The sequence below is a fragment of the Penaeus japonicus genome, unplaced genomic scaffold, assembly GCF_977035675.1.
Source record: "Penaeus japonicus unplaced genomic scaffold, GWHDUDI00000001_assembly GWHDUDI00000034, whole genome shotgun sequence".
NCBI lineage: Eukaryota > Metazoa > Arthropoda > Malacostraca > Decapoda > Penaeidae > Penaeus > Penaeus japonicus.
In genome coordinates, this window is record NW_028234436.1 from 22,779,789 (window position 1) to 22,799,355 (window position 19,567).

At 45.4% G+C, this 19,567-nt stretch overlaps 1 protein-coding gene across 8 annotated transcripts in view; it reads right to left on the reverse strand.

The window, feature by feature from the left end:
- The window catches only part of Abl (tyrosine-protein kinase Abl), a 171,993-nt gene that overhangs the window by 12,817 nt on the left and 139,609 nt on the right, over positions 1–19,567 (reverse strand). For 5 of the 8 annotated variants that reach the window (XM_043011759.2, XM_043011740.2, XM_043011727.2 and 2 more), the window contains 2 exons: positions 1,952–2,250; positions 123–291 (listed from right to left, as the gene is read on the reverse strand). In XM_043011759.2, the coding sequence (XP_042867693.1) occupies positions 123–291; positions 1,952–2,250 (468 nt within the window). The remainder of the gene's footprint in view (positions 1–122; positions 292–1,951; positions 2,251–19,567) is intronic. The other 3 variants (XM_043011775.2, XM_043011735.2, XM_086530943.1) reach the window with 1 other exon arrangement.

Genomic DNA, 19,567 nt, shown 5'->3' on the forward strand with positions numbered 1-19,567 from the left:
AAAACAAAAAAGGTAGAGACAGGGAGAGAGAGAGAGATCTTTCGACATGAACCAAATATTTCAAAATAAGGCACAAATCCAAAAAAAAAAACAAGAAACAAAGAGAGAAAACATATATATACCTTCAAAGGCAAACATGGATACTGTACCTGGAGTGAGACCAAACACAGTGGGTTTATTTCTCTTAGGGGCAGGATATAACAGCTGGGTGATAAGCCCATCGGCATGTTGCGAGTGGTGGTGTACCAACTCAGCCAAGGTATTGAACCGAAATTCTGATGACACGTACAGCTGTGGATGGGGAGGAAAGAGTCAAGTTCTTGTTGCTTTTTAAAGCACATCCCTCGGTGCTTTACATGTTCGTCAGGCTTGCGAGTAAGATCTTTAAGTTAGGTATATATTTATACATATTGTTTATATATTTATATGTTTATATATTTATGTGATTGAGGATATGTAGTTTTTTACAAAAATAAATACTGTAAAGGTATTTCATTAATTGCTAGACTTTAAAAGACACCAACCAGACACAGTAAGTTCAAGCATGTTATAAATGAAGCACAACTCAACATTAAATTTTGTAATCAAGTGACAGGTCACTGTTGACAATTTGAGCAGAGTTGTCAGATGAAAAAATGAGGAAAACCTTTTTTTTTAAGATTCACATTCTGGTTGCGGATGAAATCATGGTGAAAGTTTCTATAAAGAGCAGCTATGAAGGAAACTAAGGGCAAAAAACATATTGGCAACAACCTAAATTTTAGTTATATAGGTAAATATTGAGAGATTTCATCTCCTAAATATATTAATATATATGTATATATAAAAATATATATATAAATATATATATATATATATATATATATATATATATATATATATATATATATATATATATATATATATATATATTATATATAATATATATTTACATATATATATATATTTAAAAAATGCACCACCATTTAGTTTATTTAGTTTAGTCCTCTGTTTACCAAAATTTAAATCCTTAATTAAATAGAATGGTCACATAGCTATAACTTGAGGTTCCAGACTATGAGTTTCAGCTTATTCTTTTGTTTACCACCCTGGCTAACTGCACAAGCATAAGCATATTTCCATGCACTCTACATATGATTGTAACATTATATCGTAACATTGCATAACATATTTAGGATAAAACAACTGCAAAAAACTCCCTACACACATCTTGCAAGTTCTCTATTGCAAAAAGCCCTTCCCTAAGCTATATCAACGGCAAAAATTCCCTCCTCCTAAGGATATATCAATAGGAAAAAAAAGTCCCTCTTAAAAATATTCTAACAGCAAAAAGTCCCTACCAAGGATATGATAACAGCTATAAGACCCTTCCAGAGATATACTAACAGGAAAAAGTCCCTCTCAAAAATATTCTAACAGCAAAAAGTCCCTCCAAAGGATATAACAGCAAAAAGTCCCTTCCTGATATATTAACAGCATAAAGTCTCTCCAAAGGATATTAACAACAGCAAAGATATATTAATGGCAAAAAGTCCCTCCCAAAGATATGTTAACAGGAAAAAGTCCCTCCCAAAGATATGTTAACAGGAAAAAGTCCCTCCCAAAGATATGTTAACAGGAAAAAGTCCCTCCCAAAGATATGTTAACAGGAAAAAGTCCCTCCCAAAGATATGTTAACAGGAAAAAGTCCCTCCCAAAGATATGTTAACAGGAAAAAGTCCCTCCCAAAGTTATGTTAACAGGAAAAAGTCCCTCCCAAAGATATAACAGCAAAAAGTCCCTCCCAAGGATATAGTAACAGCAAAAGACCCTCCTACGGATATTAACAACATAAAAAAAATCCCCGCCCCCTAAACCTTACAGAGTCCTTCCTCCTACATCTCGAAAATAACAACAACCCCCCCCCCCCCCCAAAAAAAAAAAAAAAGAAAAACACCCCACACACACAAACCTTCGAGTTCTCATCCTCGTTGATTCTGTAATGGTAGACGCGACCGTCATAGCGGAGGGAGATGGACCTCTGGCCGGGCGAGCTCTCGGACTCCCGCACCAGGAACGAGCCGTTGATGCCGGAGGACAGGAGGTACTCGGCGGTGTTGCGGGAGATGGGCCCGTGGTACCACGAGTGCTTCTCCAGGGAGTTGACGGGGGTGATGTAGTTGGAGGGGACCCAGCCCACCTCCCCGGAGCCCGCCTGCGCCTCGCACCATTCGCCGGACTTGTTGTAGCTCAGCACGCGCACCTGCTCGCCTGCGGACGGAGGAAAAGGGCCTTTAGTACCAGTTGGCGGTATTATTATCATTAGTAGTAGTAGTAGTAGTAGTGGTAGTTGTGGTGGTAGTGGTAGTTGTTGTTGTTGTAGTGGTAGTTGTTGTAGTGGTAGTAGTAGTAGTTGTTGTAATAGTAGTAGTAGTTGTTGTAATAGTAGTAGTAGTAGTTGTTGTAATAGTAGTAGTAGAAGTTGTTGTAATAGTAATATGAATTGTAATTGTAATAGTAATAGTAATAGTAGTAGTAATAGTTGTAGTAGCAGTAGTGATGTTGGTGTATTATAAGTCATTACTTTTTTCTTTTTCTTTTTTTAGGAAAGGTCAACGAATTAATTTAGAATGAAAGATGGGTGACAAAAGTCTGCCACGGAACGTAATTACTCACTACTCCACATAGAAAATGGTTCATTTCGAGGGGAAATAATACAACAAATATAACACCTTTAAAATGCAATGCAACATTTTCATACTTCAAAAGATACAAACAAACAAAAAAACAACAATAGCGTGATTATACAAATCAGCAAATAAGGGAGACTCGACTGTACTCCACACAAAAGGGGCAGCAAAACTTTCCGCTAAATTCTAAAACTATTTCGGAATAATGAAATAGCCTTTCAGTAAACCCCTCCCTCCCCCTACCTCCCCCTACCCCCACCCCCCAACACAAAAAAATCTTTCCAAGTACATAAAGTTTCCAAACAGCAAAACCAATTACAATTTCCCTGATTACGCAAACCTAGAACAAAAAAAAAAAACATGCGGAAACTCCATTCAAACTTACTTGAATCCGCTTTATAATACAAGACAAAAAAAATATTTATATATACATACACGGCGACGCAAACCACACTCCCCCCCCCCACCCCACCCCCACCCCCAACGTGAACTAATCTAATTCCAACCCTTTTTCTCGTATAACTCCTACAGCAAATACCAGCAAAAGAAACCCTAAAATTATGATTCGTAAGTCAACATCAACACCAAAAGCCCCCCCCCCCCACCCCACACACACATTTTCTTTCTTTCTCTCTCTCTCTCTCTCTCTCTCTCTCTCTCTCTCTCTCTCTCTCTCTCTCTCTCTCTCTCTCTCTCTCTCTCTCTCTCTCTGTCTCTGTCTCTCTCTCTCTCTCTCTCTTTCAATCTCTCTCTCTCTCTCTCTCTCTCTCTCTCTCTCTCTCACTCTCACTCTCACTCTCACTCTCACTCTCACTCTCACTCTCACTCTCACTCTCACTCTCACTATCACTCACTCACTCAATCACTCCCTCACACACTACGTAAGGCTAAGAGAGTGACGCAAACATCCCAGGCACGTCAGGCACAACTCCGGAGTAACTTCCTGACTTCCGGAGTAGAGAGAGAGATTCGAGTAAACACACAGTGGGAAACAGGAGTCGAAATTAAAAAACAAATAAATAAATTCATTAATTAATCAATAGATAATTTGATATTTACACCATGAAAAAATATATATATATATACTTGTTTCAGGTTAATTATCACTTCCTGACAGTTTCGAGTAAGCGAGCCGAAATTTGAAACAATATGGTATAAGTAAATAAATAAATAACAGATAAATAAATCACACCTATCTATCTATCTATTTATCTATCTATCTATTTATCAATCTATCTATATATAGTTGTTTCAGGTAAGTTACAACTTCCTGACTTCCGGAATACGAGTAAACAGACAGTGGAGACGAACGGGAGTGAGAAAGAGTGAATGAGTGAGTGAGTGAGTGAGTGAGTGAGTGAGTGAGTGAGTGAGAGAGAGATAGAGAGAGAGAGAAATAGAGAGAGAGAGAAATAGAGAAATAGAGAAATAGAAAAAAAAGAAAAAGAAAAAATAGAAAAAGAGAAAGAAAGAGACAGAAAAAATAGAAAGAGAGAAAGGGAGAGAGAAAAAAAGAGAGAGCGCGTGCATGTGTGCATATCCACTTTCCATCACCGAATCAAACAATTACGATCAAAACCGAAAGTAAAACAAGCAACAACCACACGACGAAAAAAAAATCTAAAAATAAAAATAATTGGAACATAAATGGCGCCGTAACTAGCACCCCTCCCCCCTCCTGCCCCCTCCCCCATCCCCCCATCCCCACCCATGTTGCTACCAGGTGTTGCAAGGGTCTTCTCTGTACGGGAAAGTGACGAGAAAGTGAGGGGGACTGGAGGGGGGGGGAGGGTGAGGAAAAAGGGAGAGGGGAGGGGGAGGAAAGGGGGGAGGGGAAGGGAGAGGGTAGGGGGAAGGAAAAGGGGGGGAGGGAGGGGGAGAAAAAAAGGGAGATGTGAAGGGGAGGAAAAAGGGAGAGGGGAAGGGGGAGGAAAAAGGGAGAGGGAAAGGGGATGAGGAAAAAGGGAGAGGGGAAGGGAGAGGAAAAAGGGAAAAGGGAGGGGATAGGAAAAAGGGGGAGGCAAAGGGGAAGGAAGGGAGGCGAAGGGGAGGAGGAGGAAAAGGAAGGGAGGCGAAGGGGAAGAAGAGGAAAAGGAAGGGAGGAAGGAGAAACGGAAGAGGAGGAGGAGAGAGGAGGGAAGAGGGAAGAGGCGGAAGATGCGGAAAAGGAGGAATAAGAGGATAAGAAGAGGTTAGGGAGAGCAAGGGGGAGGAAAGGGAAAGGGGATGAAGAAAAGATGGGGATGAGGAAGGAAGGGGAAGAGAGGGTGAATGGAGGAAGGAGGAAGAGGAGAAGGAGGAAGAGGGGAAGGAGGAGGAGGAGGAGGAGGAGGAGGAGGAGGAGGAGGAGGAAGAGTAGGAAAATAATAATAATAATAATAATAATAATAATAATAAGAAGAAGAAGCAGAGGAATAAAGAAAAAAAGAAAGAAAAAAAAGAAACACAAGAAGAAGAAAAAGGCGAAGGAGAAGGGTGGAGAGGGTGGGGTTGGGGGGGGGGTTAGAAACGGGGAAGAGGGGAAGGACACTTAAAACCCCGAAACGACTGCACTTTCAGGTTTCCAAATGTGGCGGCTCACTCACGCCAAAACACCTGCTGCAAATTACTCTGGCGAAGGAAGAGAGGGAGGGAGGGAGGAAGAGAGGGAGGGAGGAGAGAGAGGGAGGGAGGAGAGAGAGGGAGGGAGGGAGGGAGGAGAGGGAGGGAGGGACAGAGAGAGGGAAGGACGGAGAGAGGAGCGGAAGGGAGGGAGGAAGGGAGGGAAAGATGGATGGAAGGGAGGAAGGAGAGGGATGATAGAAAGGGAGTGGAAGCGAGGGGAGGAGGGAGGAGAGCGGGAGGGAGAAAGAGTAAGTCAACCCAAAAAATATATATATATATAATAAATATCATGTTTAAGTTATACACCATGATAAATAACATGGAACGAATTAAGTATAAGACGTAATTAATAATAAACTAAACATAATTCATATATAAACAATATAACAAACATATAAACATATATCACACGACGTTTAGAGAGTCAGAGAGAGAGTGTGAGAAAAATATTCGACGGAGAAAGAGAACTGGCAAAAGTGTGGCGGAAAAAAGAGAAAGGCGAAAGTGTGTGTGAGACAGTGAGAGAGAGAGAGAGAGAGAGAGAGAGAGAGAGAGAGAGAGAGAGAGAGAGAGAGAGAGAGAGAGAGAGAGAGAGAGAGAGAGAGAGAGAGAGAAGAGAGAGAGAGAGAGAGAGAGAGAGAGAGAGAGAGAGAGAGAGAGAGAGAGAGAGAGAGAGAGAGAGAGAGAGAGAGAGAGAGATAAAGAGAGAGAGAGAGAGAGAGAGAGAGAGAGAGAGAGAGAGAGAGAGAGAGAGAGAGAGAGAGAGAGAGAGATAAAGAGAGAGAGAGAGAGAGAGAGAGAGAGAAAGGCGAGAGAGAGAGAGAGAGAGAGAGAGAGAGAGAGAGAGAGAGAGAGAGAGAGAGAGAGAGAGAGAGAGAGAGAGAGAGAGAGAGAGAGAAAGACGACAGTGTGAGAGACAGAAAAGCGAGAAAAAAAATGTGTGAGAGAGAGAAAGGCAAGAGAGTATGAGAGATAAAAAAAGAAAGAAACAAAAGCAATAAACAACCAGACGCTGCCACCATTAGCGACAAACAGTGCCATGTGCGTCGCGGGGAACCGAGTGCCAATAAAAACTGTTAGAACTGTGTATGGCAACACTGCTCGGTAGTTGTTACACATTGGCAAAAGCGAAGAAGTTCAATCAAATTAAAAGTAAATAGATACGAACACAAAAAAAAAAAATCACAAACTTTATAAAAAAAAGAGGATACATTAGATTGTGCATATCTATACATAATATATCCACACACATTCATCAAACTCCTTTATTTCTAAAATAGTTTACCGATCTAATCGTTCCCGAGACGAGGGGGGGGAAACATAAACTTTATATTAATACATTAACGGCATTTGTCTCAATCAAGTTCCCGCAGCCTTGCAAATGTCAAAACCACCTTGCAACTCATTCCCTGAGCGGACTAACTTCCGGGTTATGTAATGGCTTATTCACTTTGCCTTTACCGATTCCTCATCGTGTTTATCCACATGCGTGCGAACCCATCTTCTCTCATTGCGGCGCGGGGGGGAGGGGGGGACCCACTGAGCCCATTAGACTCTCCCACCCAGCTGTCAAACTCCGCGACCATACCCACACTGCGACGCCCCTTCCTTCCCACCACCATCACTTGACGATAGCGCAGATAAAGCCACATCCCTAACCCCCCCTCCCCTCCCCTCCCCGTACAACCCCCGTCAACCCACCTCGATCCATCTCCAACCCGTTATACAGACTCACCACCTCAGCCCACTGACGGCAACACAGACAGAATCACGTCAATTTATCCCCCTCCCCCCCCGCCAACATATAACCCGAGATCAACCCTCTCTCTCCCCCACCCCCACCCCTACCCCATCCCCACCCCATCCCCACACCCTCCCCACACCCCCTGTCACACCGACTGTAGCATACACGTCCACTTAGCGAGTCGCCACCTGTTCAATCAAAACAAAAGGATCCTTCGACACGTGGACACGGCTGATGCGGCCTTTCAATTGACCCGACCCGACCCAACCCGACCCAATTACTCACTCACTGTCTACGTCATCATCAACATTCTATCCCCCTATCCCTCTATCCCCCTCTCCCTCCCCTTCCCTCAATCCCCTTGTCCCCTTATTCGCTTCATAACTCTTCCTCCTTCACCTTAAAGTTGATGAGGGAAGGGAGGGGTGAGAAGGATGTAATATTTAAAAAATAAAAAAATAAAAAATAACGTGCGGGCGTTAGTGTGAAGAGTACAGCGTTTTCACCTCCTCCTCCTTCCCTCCCCTTCCCTCCCCTCCTCTTTCCCCCACCCACACACCCTTCCCCTCCTTACCCTACCACACCTCTCCTCCCCTCCCCTCCTTCCTCCTCCCACACACCCTCTCTCCCATCCTAACACCCCTTCCTCCTCCCACACCTCACCTCCCCTTCCCCTCCCCTCCCCTCCCCTCCTTCCCCTTCCCTTCCCCACATCTCTCCTTCCCTTCTCCTCCCCTCTTAACACCCCCTGCCCTCCCCCACACCCTTCCCCTCCCCTCCAACACCCCATCCCAAACCTCCCCTCCCCTCCCCTCCTAACACCCCTTCCCCTCCCACACACCCTCCCCTCCTCCTTCCCCTCTTAACACCCCCTCCCCTCCCCCACACCCTTCCCCTCCCCTCCCACCGCCAGCCTTCCTTCACAAGCGAGTGCGCCAGACAGCAAGGGTTTGTGTGTGCATCAAACGTAAGTTGCTTGAGGCAGTGCTTGATATGCCGAGACATGATGCATGAGCTCGTGCCTGGCGGTGACTGGGGAAGGGGGGGGTGACTGGGGAAGAGGGGGGGTGCTGGGAGGAGGAGGGTGAGGAGGAAGGGTGACAAAAAGGAAGGAGAGATGAGGAAAGTATAGAGGGAGGGAGGGAGGGAGGGAGGGAGGGAGGAAGGAAGGACAGAAGGGATGTCGTGAGGAACGAGTAGGTGAGTGGGTCATTGGGTCTGAGCGAGTGGCAGAGAGGGGGAGAAAGAGAGATAAAGTGAAAGAAGTGAGAAATAGAAATAGAAATAGAAATATATATACATATATGAGAGAGAGAGAGAGAGAGAGAGAGAGAGAGAGAGAGAGAGAGAGAGAGAGAGAGAGAGAGAGAGAGAGAGAGAGAGACAGACAGAGAGGGAATGGGAGTGGAGGAGAGAGACAGAGAGGGAATGGGAGTGGAGGAGAGAGAGAGAGAGAGAGACGAAGAAAGACAAAGATAGAGCGAGAAAGACAAGGAGAGAGAGAGAGAGAGAGAGAGAGAGAGAGAGAGAGAGAGAGAGAGAGAGAGAGAGAGAGAGAGAGAGAGAGAGAGAGACGAAGAAAGACAAAGATAGAGCGAGAAAGACAAGGAGAGAGAGAGAGAAAGACAAAGAGAGAAAGACGAAGAAAGACAAAGATAGAGAGCGAGAAAGACAAAGATAGAGCGAGAAAGACAAAGAGACAAACATAAACACAGAGAAAAGACTCAGTTCTCACAGGTCTTAAACCGCACCGAATCGACTTTATTCTTTCCCATTCTCTCTCCACAACCAGGGAAACATGACGAAACATGCACCGCAATATGACGTAACCAGCGTTGACTTAGAGACGGTCGTCAATCAGGCGAAATTTACTCTGCTGAAGTAACCACATATTCCAATAAGAAAGTAGAGGGAGAGAGGAGGGAGGGAGGAGGGAGAGAGGGATGAGAAGGAGGGAAAGGTTGGGGAAAGGTTGGGAAGGAGGGAGGGAAAGGGCGGGAGGGAGGGAGGGAGGGAGGGAGGGAGGGAGAGAGAAAGAGATAAAGCAAGAGAAAGATATAAAGAAAAAGAAAAGAAAAAGAGAAGAGAGAAAAAAAGATACAGAGAAACAGAAAGAGGAAGAAAAAGAGAAAAAAAGAAAAAGAAAGAAAAAAAGAAAAAGAAAGAGAAAAAAGAGAAAAAAGAGAAAAAAGAGAAGGAGAACAAGAAAAAGAAAGCAAAAGAAAGAAAAAAATAGAGAAAGATAATGAGATAAAAATAAAGAAAGAGAACAAGAAAAAGAAAGCAAAAGCAAGAGAAATAGAAAGAGAGAGAGAGAGAGAGACTGACCGCCGAGGGCCATAATAAAGACGAGGCTGAGGTGCGTTCCGAGCATCCCAAGCCGCGTCCTGGCGCTGTCTGCTCCGCTCCTGCGCTATGCTAATGAAGGCTCGTCTCTCGCTCCTACTCCTACGAGGCTCATGCTGATGATGATGCTCCTCGTCCTTCAGTTTGTCATCGTTATCAGCTCTCTCTCTCTCTCATTTAGTTCCTTATCTTTTGTCTTCTTCTCGGTTTTCTATTTCTACTATATCTTCCCCTCTTCCTCCTTCTCCTTTGCTTTCTCCGTCTTTACCGTTTTCTTCTCCTTCTTCTTCTTCTTCTTCTTCTTCTTCTTCTTCTTCTTCTTCTTCTTCTTCTTCTTCTTCTTCTTCTTCTTCTTCTTCTTCTTCTTCTCCTTCTTCTTCTTCTTCTTCTTCTTCTTCTTCTCCTTCTCCTTCTCCTTCTCCTTCTCCTTCTCCTTCTCCTTCTCCTTCTCCTTCTCCTTCTCCTTCTCCTTCTCCTTCTTCTCCTCCTCAATATCACCCCCATACATATTTCCATTCTCTTCGTCTTCCTTTCCCTTCCTTCCCACCTCTTTGTGTGACCGGGTGGGTGGGTGGGTGAGTGGGTGAGTGGGTGAGGGTGGGGGGGGTAAGGGTAGTGGCAACGTGACGAGAGTACTACATCTCTAACTAGCTTCGGTTGAATTAAAAGCAGGCAGCCAATAAAAAAAAGAAAAAAAGAGAGAGAAAAAAAAACGCATTTACATATCAAAAAGACCCATTCATGCACCAAGAGATGTATTCGCTTATTATAGACGTATTATAAAAAAAAAACACGCACATATGCATCTAATAACGTACATACGCATTATAACCACTCCCACGCATAAAACTACGCATCTCCGCACTCAAACACGAATCTCCGCACTCAAACACGAATCTCCGCACTCAAACACGAATCTACGCACTCAAACACGAATCTACGCACTCAAACACGAATCTCCGCACTCAAACACGAATCTACGCACTCAAACACGAATCTACGCATTCAAACACGAATCTCCGCACTCAAACACGAATCTCCGCACTCAAACACGAATCTCCGCACTCAAACACGAATCTCCGCACTCAAACACGAATCCACGCATTCAAACACGAATCTACGCACTCAAACACGAATCCACGCACTCAAACACGAATCTACGCACTCAAACACGAATCCACGCACTCAAACACGAATCCACGCACTCAAACACGAATCCACGCACTCAAACACGCATCTCCGCCCAAAAGCACGAATCCACGCACTCAAACACGCACCTCCGCCCAAAAGCCCACACCCATGCACTCAAAACTTCAGACGACAATAACCCTCCAAGACACCTAACCAACTTCACCGGAATTGAATGAATGCCCGACCGACCGACCAGGCATAGATAGGCATAACCTACTCATTTACATTCCCCGGAGCTCCATTCGGGCCCGAGGAGCTCCTTGCTCTTGACAGGCGACTTCGGGCTAAACCTGTCAAGCAGCTGACAGGGTATATGTATGTATGCCTTTACCCCCCCCCCCCCTCTGACAGGGTATATGTATGTATGCCTTTACCCCCCCCCCCCCCTCATTACTGCCCTTATTTCGTGTGTCAAGAGGAAAAGGGGAGGCATGTGTGTCATTCCATGCGACCAATCACGAGTCAATAAATATATAAATAAATAAATAAATAAAACAGATAGCTGGTTGAATAAACAGATGGAATAGCAATTCAGGTTGTTCAGTTCTCTCTCTCTCTCTTATTTATTTCTTTATCGTTTGTCTTCTTGGTATTCTATTTCTTCCCCCTTCTCTGGCTTTGTCTTCTTCTTCTTCTTCTTCTTCTTCTTCTTCTTATATGAGGATAATAAAAAAGGGAAAAAAATAATAGTGATAATAAAGATACTGACATTGATGACAACACCAACAAAATAAAATAACAATAATAATAAAACGATGATAACAAAGAAAATACTAATCATAACAACCACAACCACCACCACCACCAACAACAACAACCCTCATCATCAAACCAACAACAACAACAACCCTCATCATCAAAACAACAACAACAACAACCCTCATCATCAAACCAACAACAACAACAACCCTCATCATCAAACCAACAACAACAACCCTCATCATCAAACCAACAACAACAACAACCCTCATCATCAAACCAACAACAACAACCCTCATCATCAAAACAACAACAACAACAACCCTCATCATCAAACCAACAACAACAACAACCCTCATCATCAAACCAACAACAACAACAACCCTCATCATCAAACCAACAACAACAACAACCCTCATCATCAAAACAACAACAACAACAACCCTCATCATCAAACCAACAACAACAACAACCCTCATCATCAAACCAACAACAACAACAACCCTCATCATCAAACCAACAACAACAACAACCCTCATCATCAAACCAACAACAACAACAACCCTCATCATCAAACCAACAACAACAACAACCCTCATCATCAAACCAACAACAACAACAACCCTCATCATCAAACCAACAACAACAACAACCCTCATCATCAAACCAACAACAACAACAACCCTCATCATCAAACCAACAACAACAACAACCCTCATCATCAAACCAACAACAACAACAACCCTCATCATCAAACCAACAACAACAACAACCCTCATCATCAAACCAACAACAACAACAACCCTCATCATCAAACCAACAACAACAACAACCCTCATCATCAAACCAACAACAACAACAACCCTCATCATCAAAACTGCAATCTGAAACGCGTGACCATCCGATCCAGCAAAAGCAACCCCACAAAATCATCGAAGGGGAAGAAGAGAAATCTGGAGTAAACTGCAGATGCAAATCGCCATTGCAAATGATCGATGCTTGCGAGAACCCGTGGAGCGAGTCCCGGATGTTGCAAAATGGCCCTCCAGTGGTCTCAGTTTAGTGTCAAGTTAAACAAGTCCCACAGGAGAGAGGGAGAGGGAGAGGGAGAGGGAGAGGGAGAGGGAGAGGGAGAGGGAGGGAGGGAGGGAGGGAGAGAGAGAGAGAGAGAGAGAGAGAGAGAGAGAGAGAGAGAGAGAGAGAGAGAGAGAGAGAGAGAGAGAGAGAGAAGAAAAAAGAGAAAAGAGAAAAGAAAAAAGATAAAAGAGAAAGGAAAAAAGAAAGAAAGAAAAAGAGAAAGAGAGAGAAAGAAAGAAAAAAAGAGAGAGAGAAAGAGAGACTGACAAACACAAAAATGACAAGACTCTCATTTCCTTAGTCCGTTCCTCTTACTAACAGCCGCGATAGGCCTATCACATTAACTTTATAAGTCGGACTCGACTAGAAGTGACTGTGTATCTAGTTCACTGTGGCGGATGTACAGGGGAGAGGGGAGAGGGGGGAGGGGAGGATTGTCGGACTACCCACACTCCCCCACCCTAACCCACCCCCGTTCAAACAAACTCTTCAGATCCTAAGTCCGTAATTACGACCCCACGAATCCTCACTGTGCCCCAACGATGGATGCCCGAATCACTTACACAAACGATAATCGATTACCGCAATCACTCCATGACGGTACGTAACGTCAAGAATTCGCATTCTTTAAGTCTGACTATAGATAGACAAAACGTGGGATAAAAGCAAACACGAAAACAAACACAAACACAAACACATATATACATACATACATACATACATCATACATACACACACACACATCCTAGAAGGTTAAAAAATCTCTCTCTCTCTCTCTCTCTCTCTCTCTCTCTCTCTATATATATATATATATATATATATATATATATATATATATATATATATATACATACTTCTTTACCCAGAAACAGAAGTCAAACGAGAACGATTTATAAGAAAAAGAAAAAGAAAGCAAGGCACGGAGAGGACAAAGGGGAAGATTGTCTCTCGATGGCTTGTGGTTAACAGAGAGGCATGGGAAGGGGAGGAGGAGGAGGAGGAGAAAGGGAGGAGGAAGGGAGGAGGAAGGGAGGAGGACGGGAGGACGAAGGGCGGACGAAGGGAGGACCGAAGAGAGGAGGAAGGGAGGACGAAGGGAGGGGAGGAGGAAGGGGAAGAGGAAGGGAAGAGGAAGGGAAGAGGAAGGGAAGAGGAAGGGAGGAGGACGGGAAGAAGAAGGGAGGACGAAAGCAAGAGGAAGGGAGGGATGAAAGAAGGGGAAGGGGATGGGGAGGAGGAGGGGTAAAGGGAGGGAAAGGGAAGAGGGAGGAGAGGAGGGAGGGGAGAAGGAAGGGGAGGAAGAAGGGGAAAGGGAGGAAGGGGAAGGGAGAGAGATGGGAGAGGGAGATAGATGCCTGGGAAAAGGAAGGGGGTAGGGATGGGGGGAGGGGGGGAACCAGGGTAGGGAGGGAGGGAGGGGGGATGGACAAGGAGAAGGGAGATCACTTCCCTCTTCTACCGCGGATGGAGAGATTGCGGTGAAGGCAATTTGCTTGCACGAGATGAAGGTGATGGTGGCGGAGCGGAGGAGGAGGAGGAGGAGGAGGAGGAGGAGAAAGAAGAGGAGAGAGAGAAATTGAGAAAGAAAAGGAGAGGTGGAGATATATATAGAGAGAGTGAGAGTGAGAGTGAGAGTGAGAGAGAGTGAGAGAGAGAGAGAGAGAGAGAGAGAGAGAGAGAGAGAGAGAGAGAGAGAGAGAGAGAGAGAGAGAAAGAAAAAAAAGAAAGAGAAAGAAAGAGAAAGAAAAAGAAAGATATAGAAGGTGAAAGAATATTAAAAAAAACGAAGACACAAGAAGAAGAAGAAGAAGAAGAAGAAGAAGAATAGGAAGTAAGAGGAACGGCGATGGTGATAAATTGGGGCGAAGAGTTAGAGTGATTGGCTCCAATGCAAGTTCTGATGCATGGGCCTGGCCGCGTTCCGTTAACACTTCTTAAAACTTATCACTATTATATACCTTTGAGTGTAGGGGAGGGGAGGGGAGGGATCGAGGGGAGGGGGGGGAGAGGGTTGAGGGGAGGAGAGGGGGGAGGGGGAGGGGTTGAAACGAGGGGAGAGGGGTTGAAGGGAGGGGAGGGGAGGGGAGTGGAGGAGAGGGGTCAGAGGAGACAGAGACAGAGCGAGAGAGAGAAAACGAAGAGCAAAGAATAAAAGACTAAAGAAAAATAAACAACCGAACACAAGAATATGAGAGCATAAGCGGTAGCAGAATCCGAGAGAGAGGGAGAAGGAAGGGGGAGAGGGAGAGGGAGAAGGAAAGGGAGAGGGAGAGGGAGAGGGAGAGGGAGAGGGAGAGAGAGAGAGAGAGGGAGAGAGAGAGAGAGAGAGAGGGAGAGAGAGAGAGAGAGAGAGAGAGAGAGAGAGAGAGAGAGAGAGAGAGAGAGTCAGGGAGAGAGAGAGAGAGAGAGAGAGAGAGAGAGAGAGAGAGAGAGAGAGAGAGAGAGAGAGAGAGGGAGAGAGAGAGAGAGAGAGAGAGAGAGAGAGAAAGAGAATGAGATAAAAAGAGAAAGAGACAGCAACAGAAAAAGAGACAGCGAGAGAAAGAAAGAAAAAGAAAGAGAAAGAAGAAAAGAGAAAGAAAGAAAGAGAAAGAAATAAAAAAAAGAGAAATAAAGAGAAAGACAGAGAAAGAGAGAGAGTACACAGTGGCACAGCGAGCGGCGGTGGCACTGTGGCACAGGAGACAGAGAGAGAGAGAGAGAGACAATGCGTGACCTATAAGCCGGCACCAGCAACAATAACCCACAATGACTTAACAACGCCAAATACCACCACCGTCACCTAAGCGCCGTCACAATCGCACAATACCAGAGAGGGAGTTATGTCACCATTCTTGTGATGCCGTCAAAACCGCACAATCCCCGAGGTATGTCACCATTCTTGTGATGTCACAATCGCACAATCCCCGAGGTATGTCACCATTCTTATGATAATGTCACAATCGCAAAATCCCCGAGAGGGAATTAATTAAGTCACCGTTCCGAGAACAAGTACATGTCACTATACCCCCAAGAACAAGTATGTGACCACACTCCCAAGTATGTGCCACCATCACCCTCGAGAGCGAATCGACGTCACCATAACCCTTTCTTACTCACACTAAATACCACCATGGGATTCTCACTAACCACCATGGTATTTCCCAGCTACTATTAGCACCGTCACCATCACCGACACTATCGTCCTCATGATCGCCGTGGTATTCGCCAGTCCCAGGATACACAATACCATACCTTGGATATCATTACCGAAATGACGCAACCCAAAAAAACGCTTCCCTTATACTAAAAAATAATAAAAAACAAAAATAAAAACAACCAAACAACCTAATATCCTAAAACGATCTACAATCCGAAACAACCGAAAATCTATCCGAAACAACCTTAAACCTAAAAAAAAATCCCAAACAAGCGAAAATCTATCCGAAACAACCTTAAACCTAAAAAAAAAATCCCAAACAAGCGAAAATCTATCCGAAACAACCTTAAACCTAAAAAAAAAATCCCAAACAAGCGAAAATCTATCCGAAACAACCTTAAACCTAAAAAAAAAATCCCAAACAAGCGAAAATCTATCCGAAACAACCTTAAACCTAAAAAAAAAATCCCAAACAACCGAAAATCTACCCGAAAAACCCTAAACCCCAAAAAAAAAACCCAAACAAGCGAAAATCTATCCGAAACAACCTTAAACCTAAAAAAAAAATCCCAAACAACCGAAAATCTATCCGAAACAACCTTAAACCTAAAAAAAAAATCCCAAACAAGCGAAAATCTATCCGAAACAACCTTAAACCTAAAAAAAAAATCCCAAACAACCGAAAATCTATCCGAAACAACCTTAAACCTAAAAAAAAAATCCCAAACAACCGAAAATCTATCCGAAACAACCTTAAACCTAAAAAAAAAATCCCAAACAAGCGAAAATCTATCCGAAACAACCTTAAACCTAAAAAAAAATCCCAAACAAGCGAAAATCTATCCGAAACAACCTTAAACCTAAAAAAAAAATCCCAAACAAGCGAAAATCTATCCGAAACAACCTTAAACCTAAAAAAAAAATCCCAAACAAGCGAAAATCTATCCGAAACAACCTTAAACCTAAAAAAAAAATCCCAAACAACCGAAAATCTATCCGAAACAACCTTAAACCTAAAAAAAAAATCCCAAACAAGCGAAAATCTATCCGAAACAACCTTAAACCTAAAAAAAATCCCAAACAACCGAAATCTACCCGAAACAACCTAAAACAACCTTTAAAAAATCCAAAAGAACCAAAACTCTATCTGAAACAACCTTAAACCTAAAAAAATCCAAAACAACAAATAATCTATCCGAAACAACCTTAAACCTAAAAAAAAATCCTAAACCTAAAACCCACCACAAATCAACCCCGAACCACCTGAAATCACCTCTAAAACAACCCGAAATCCATCCAAGCCAAAGGAAATGAAACCTACATATAAAACGGCTCTCCAAAAAAGACCAGAAATAATCCTAATAAGAGAGAGAGAGAGAGAGAGAGAGAGAGGAATGCCCCACCAAACACACTCTCGAGGGGAGGGGGGGGGGAGCCTAAGGGAGGCCGTTAAAGAGATGTTTTTGAAACCCTGGGCTCCGTGATGAAGATAATAATTCCGAGCCGAAGTAAGCACCTCGGGCTGTTGTCACACCCTCTTCCCTACCTCTATTCCCTTCCCCCTTCCCTTTCCTCTTCCTGCCCCATTCCCTCTTCCCTTTCATTTCCCTTTCTCTTCCTTCCCCATTCCCTCTTCCATTCCCCCTTCCCTTTCATTTCCCTTTCTCTTCCTTCCCCATTCCCTCTTTCCTTCCCTTTCATTTCCCTTTCTCTTCCTTCACCATTCCCTCCCGTTCATTCCTTAATACATTCTGTCATTTTACTTTTAACTCTCTCTTTCCTTTTCTCTCCTTTATCTATTTATTTCATTCTTTCTCAATTATTTATTATTTCCCTCTCCCACCCCTCTCTATTCCTCCCTCCCTCTCCCACCCCTCTCTATTCCTCCCATTCCCCTCCCCTCCTCCCCTCCCCCCACCCTTCCTCTAACACACCTCTCCATTACTCACCTAGCCTCCCCCCCTCCCTCCCCCCTCCTCCCCCACCGATCCTCCGGACCAGGAACGTGACGAATAACTCCTTATGGTAATCCCGGCGAAGGAGTATTTGCTCTCGGGTAATCTGCCCAAGATGGGTTACCTTCCTTCCCTCCCCCCCACCCCCCACCCACCCCACCTCCCCTTCAATTACCGTCCTTCCCCCCTCCCCTCTCCGCCCCTACTTCCCCCTAGGCCTATCCCTCATCCTAACCTTTCCCTTCGTGAAATTAGCATAGGCTCACCTGCACCCCCCCACCCCACCCCACCCTACCCCTTACCGCTACGTCCTCATCTCTAAGGACTTGGGGGCACTTGGGGCACTTGGGCATTCATGGCACACAGACAGAACATGTTGACAGAAAGAGAAAGAAAGAGAGAGAGAGAGAGAGAGAGAGAGAGAGAGAGAGAGAGAGAGAGAGAGAGAGAGAGAGAGAGAGAGAGAGAGAGAGAGAGAGAGAGAGAGAGAGAGAGAGAGAGAGAGAGAGAGAAGGAGAGAGAGAGAGAGAGAGAGAGAGAGAGAGAGAGAGAGAGAGAGAGAGAGAGAGAGAGAGAGAAAGAGAGAGAAAGAGAAAGAAAGAGAAAGATATATAGAGAAAGATAGGGGGAGGGAGGACCAAAGGAACAGCTCACGCGCGCGCCTTTAAAAATAAATCTTCCCCCGGATCAGAATCCTGCTGCTACTGTATATCATATCCCTTTAAACACGCCCCTCTCTCTCATGCTCCCCTCATGCTCCTCTCATGATCCTCACACACATGCACGACTCATCATGGCGCTCTCTCATGGCCTTCCCCCTCCTCCCATGACTTTCTCATGGCTCCCTCATATGGTTCTCTATCACGCCCTTCTTATGGTTCTCGCTCGCTCATGATCCCATCCATCACTCACATCATAGGGTTCCCTCATGAGTCTACTCACGGTTCCCTCATGATTGTCCTTTTGGCCACCCCCCTATCCCCCTAATCCCCCCCCCATCCCCTACGTCTCTCGGCCCTCCCATGATTCCCTCACGTGTCTCCCCCCCTCCCCCCCCAGGATCCCCTCTCATGTGGACCTCTCTTAGGATCCCCCCTCTCCCCTCTCCCTTCTCACGCCTCTCTCTCCCTCACGATTCCCACTCATAACCCTACCCTCACCGCTACCGCCACCACCACTGCTGCCGCCACCGCCACCGCCACCGCTACCCCCGCCGCTACCCCCGCCGCTACCGCTACCGCCCCGGGTCTGTTTACCTCCCTCACCCGCCTGCTCCCTTGCAAGCTCCCTGCAATCCTTCTAGCAACTTCAAAGCCCCCGCCCCCCCACGCCTCACGCCTCACGCCTTTGACCTCCTCCGTTTGCTTGCTCTCCGCACTTCCTCGGTTCCTCGGCCCCGCGAATCGCAACAATGCTTGCAATCATGCCGCCCTGCCCCGCCTCGCCACAAGATCTTTAAGGAAGCGCCGTGTCTGCTGGTGTTCGCCGGGGGTGAGGGGGTGGGGGTGGGGTGTGGGGGGTCAAGGGGGAGGGGGGTTAGGGGGTAGGATGAAGGGAGTAAGAGGGGGTTAGGGTGTGGGGTGGGGGGTGGGGTGTAGGTAGGTAAGAAGGGGGGGAGGTAGGAAAGGGTGGGCTGTGGGAGAAAAATAAAGGTTGATAGTAAGAGGGAAGGGAAAGGGGAAGGGGAAGGGGAAGGAGAAGGGGTAGGGGAAGGAGGAGGAGAGAGACACGCCCTCCTCCCCCCCCCCTTTCCATTCCTTCTCCCGTTTTTTCTTAACCCTCCTTCACTTACCCATCCCCCAGTCCCCCGGCCGACTGAGAGGAAGAAGGGGAGGGGAGGGGAAGGAGAGGAGGGAAGGGAAGTGAAAGGAAGGGGAGGGAAGTGAAAGGAAGGGGAGGGAAGTGAAAGGAAGGGGAGTGGAAGTGAAAGGAAAGGGAGGAGAAGGAGAGGAGGGGAGGGAAGTGAAAGGAAGGGGAGTGGAAGGGAGAGGAGAGGAGAAGAGGGATAAGGAGGGAAGGAAGTCTCCGCAAGCGATCACAAAAAAAAAAATTACTTTACTTTTGCTTTAGCAGAGGAAGAAGAAATGAGAAGGGGATGGGGGGGGGGGGGAGGAGTAAGCCAAGCGGGGAAGAGGTACAGAGG